The sequence below is a fragment of the Crocodylus porosus genome, unplaced genomic scaffold (genome assembly GCF_001723895.1).
Source record: "Crocodylus porosus isolate Cpor-Errol unplaced genomic scaffold, CroPor_comp1, whole genome shotgun sequence".
Lineage (NCBI taxonomy): Eukaryota > Metazoa > Chordata > Crocodylia > Crocodylidae > Crocodylus > Crocodylus porosus.
In genome coordinates, this window is record NW_017728944.1 from 5,500,678 (window position 1) to 5,504,037 (window position 3,360).

General features: G+C 55.5%; 1 protein-coding gene across 1 annotated transcript in view; it reads right to left on the reverse strand.

Moving 5' to 3' along the window:
* LOC109320414 overlaps window positions 1–3,360 on the reverse strand; it is a 20,575-nt gene that overhangs the window by 6,807 nt on the left and 10,408 nt on the right. Inside the window, exons 6-7 of the mRNA XM_019550506.1 lie at window positions 2,133–2,189; window positions 180–699 (exon numbers count right to left, since the gene is read on the reverse strand). Coding sequence (XP_019406051.1) covers window positions 180–699; window positions 2,133–2,189 — 577 coding nt within the window. The remainder of the gene's footprint in view (window positions 1–179; window positions 700–2,132; window positions 2,190–3,360) is intronic.

A 3,360-nucleotide genomic window follows, 5' to 3' on the forward strand; every position in this document is an offset into this window, starting at 1 on the left:
AGAGGATGGTGTCCTGCAGCCCGACGTTGAAGCCGGGCAGCGGCGCCTCGCGCTCCCGCGGCAGCTCGGCGGGGCGGCACCACAGCACCCGGGTGCGGAACTGCAACGCAAGGCGGGTAGGGGGTGGTCAGTGGCGGGCCGGGCCGCGCGCAGGCGGGGGGAGGGGGCCGCGCTCGCACCTGCCGGGCCCAGCTGTCCCGCTGGCACTGGAACACCATGGCGGCAACGGCGGCGGCACGAGCTGCCAGTCTCCGCCGCTAGCGCCAGCCACCAGGGACGGGACGGGCAGCTAAGAGGGTCACAATTCTCCAGCGGCGACTGCGACGCTACCAGTAGGCGGGGCCTGAGGTTCCGGCCCCACAAGCGCGCAGGGACCCGTCTCCTTCCGCTCGGCCTGCGCGTGCGCGGCCGCTGGGCGCACCCCTCCCGCTCTTCTCGAACACAACGATGGACGCGGCTGCGAGTTGAGCACTCCTTTATTCGCGTCGCCGCCGCGGGGCCGGGAGGCGGAGGTTCCGGCCCGAGCAGCTGTGGCCTCGGGAGTAGACGGGCTGGTTTGGGCCGAGTGTGCAGGGCCCCGCGGGGCTCTTCCAGCCTCCCCTTGGTGACGCTGCAGCAGGAGCCGAAGCCTGAAGGGCGCGAGTGCCAGTCGCAGCTCGCCTCCCTCCAGTCGGACCAGTCGCGGCTGCTGCTACCGCCCTGTGGGAAGAGCAGGGCTGTCAGGGGACGCGCAGCTCCACCCGCCCTCAGGATCTCAAGGGACGAGTGAGCCCTCGTGTGGGGGCTGAGGGCAGGAGCCAGGGTTGCTGGGCGCCCCGGTCCTCAGGATGACAGCAGGGGACGTGGGCAGGCCCCATAGCAGAGACCCTGGCAGGTGCTGGGACAGAGGGAGCATTGTCAGCACTTGCAGGGACCCAGTGAGCTGCCCCAGATCTGCTGGGCCAAAAGCATGAGTGTGCATGGCTTCTGCTCACCAAGGGCATCTCATAACGATGCCATGCCAGCAGCCAGGTCATAAGACAACCCCAGTATTGGCCTGAGAATTGGAGAAAATGAGGGTTGGAAGGAACCACAGGAGGTCACATCTAGTTTAAACCCCTGCTTACAGCAGGACTACCCCCAACCAGATCATCCCAGTTATCTAGCCTTCCTTCAGCTTTGTAGTCTCTTGCACTGTGGAAAGTTACAGCTGCAGAAAGTCCTTGCTGGCATTTCAAAAGTCCTCCAAAACAGTTATCGTTTGGGCATAGTTCCAGCCCAGAGGGCACTGCCAGCACAGTGAGGGCTGCTACATATGTTGATCCTATTCCCCAGCTGCAGGTCTGCATGCATGCATCCTGCCAGGTAATAGAAATGCATTGGCTAGCTAGATTTTTCCGGGCAGTTCTTACCAACGCCATCTGTGCTTTTTAAATGTCATCCTGAAAAGAGACAGAAATGCAAGTGGTGAATTTGGGAAGACAAACGTTTCCCTTAGTACAGAATGGAACAAAAGAATATTTATATGGCACGTGGACAGACAAGTGAGAAATGCTGAAGCTCTCCAATTTTTTCAGGACCCTCAAATGTACATTGGACCTGAAGCACGAAAAGAAGCCGTAAAGGACAGGCTTCAGTCACTTGCTTCAGGGTGCAAACTAATGGCTGCCAGATCAGAAAGGACTTCCCTCGATCCTGCCCCACTGAGCAGCAGTGCCTGTCTGGTCAGGTGCATAAGTGATGGTTTTAACTTTCCTCTGTAGCATCTGACATGGGCCACTGGCACTAGCAGGGTGCCACCCTAGGTGGACCTGCCACCTGCTCAGGCTCAGGAAGCATGACGAAGCCTGCCTGCCCATGCCCCTGCAGCAGGAGTTAAGGTACTGTCTGTTCCCATCCTGTTCACTGCACCAGGCAACAAGGGTTGTCCTGGCAGATGTGTTTATCACTGCTGGCATTAGAACACAGGTTTGAGGTCAGAGAAATTTTAGCCTCATAAACATTTGGCCTGCTCACTCTATGCTGTGATGAGGCTTCTGACAGGGTGGCTAAGATGGAGCTGTTCAAAAGGAGGCTTGGGCACTGGGAGGAAAGAGAGAGCCAGAAGGAAAGAGTTCTTGCCAGCTATAACATAGTGCCTCAGAGGTACTTACATCATCAAGGTCATCCATTGCAGGGGGAGGGCCTTTATGTGTGACCTTCTGCAGGAGCTGGATGGGAAACAAACGGTCATGAGAATAAAGAATAAAAACCAGGCTGAAGGTGAGAGGGATGTAGTCTCTCTCCCCTGGTAGTACCTTCCAGACCCCATGAAATTATACCTTAAGGGAACACACGGAGTCTCCTGGGCCATCAAGTCCCCATTCCCTATGTTTACAGGCAATTGGTAACCAAAGGAATTCACCCAAAAAATCATTTCAAGCCCTCACATGCAGCTACAAGAAACAATACTTGAAACACCAACAATGTCCTATTATGTACGCAGGTAAAAGGCAGGGGAGACGAGGGCATTGCCAATGCTTTGCCACTGCTGTGATGGGCAAGTACATGGTTAATACCATATTTACCTGAATCCCAAGATAGATCTAGTACCACACTGACCTGAATCCAAGACAACTTCGAATTTAAGATGACCTCCCCATACATGGAAAAATGATAAATGTGTTATAATTTTCCATGTCTAGAATATAATTATTGGAAAGTCATCTTAAATTTGTCCTCCCCACTGCTACAGTGGGGAAAGAACTGTCAGGGGGGCAGGCAGTAAAGGAGTCAAATGGTTTGACCCCCCACCATCCCTTCCCCCTGGATGCGTGACCCCTCACCAATTGGTCCCCCCAGCCACTACCCCCACTCCTGTTTACCCTATTTACTCTCAGTTGTGGCTCTGGCTTCAGCTCTGGTCCCATTCCTGGGATATGGAGCACATGGTGGCCTATACCTACTCAAGCAGCGTTGGTTGGTGTGGTGGCAGCCCTAACCACAGGAATGAACTTGGAGCACCCCTCTTAAGATACAAGGGGGCTGTGGGGAGAGGGATTTAACGGTGGGGGTCTACTACAGACCCTGCAACCAAGGGGAGGAGCTGGACCAGGAATTTTTGGACCAGCTTGCAGAGGCACTTAAGGCAAGGGATGTAGTTGTCATGGGTGATTTAAATTACCTGGACATCTGCCAGGTTGGACCGTTCCAGGAGGTTCCTGGCGGAGATACAGGACCTCCACTTAAGTCAGGAGGTGCACAGTCCCACCAGAAGAAATGCCCTGTTGGACCTGGTCCTGGCCACAGGCGACGACCTGGTAAGGGGCCTCCAGGTCCTTGACTACCTGAGTGATAGCGATCATCACTTGCTGGAATTCACCATCCAGCGCAGGGTGTCAA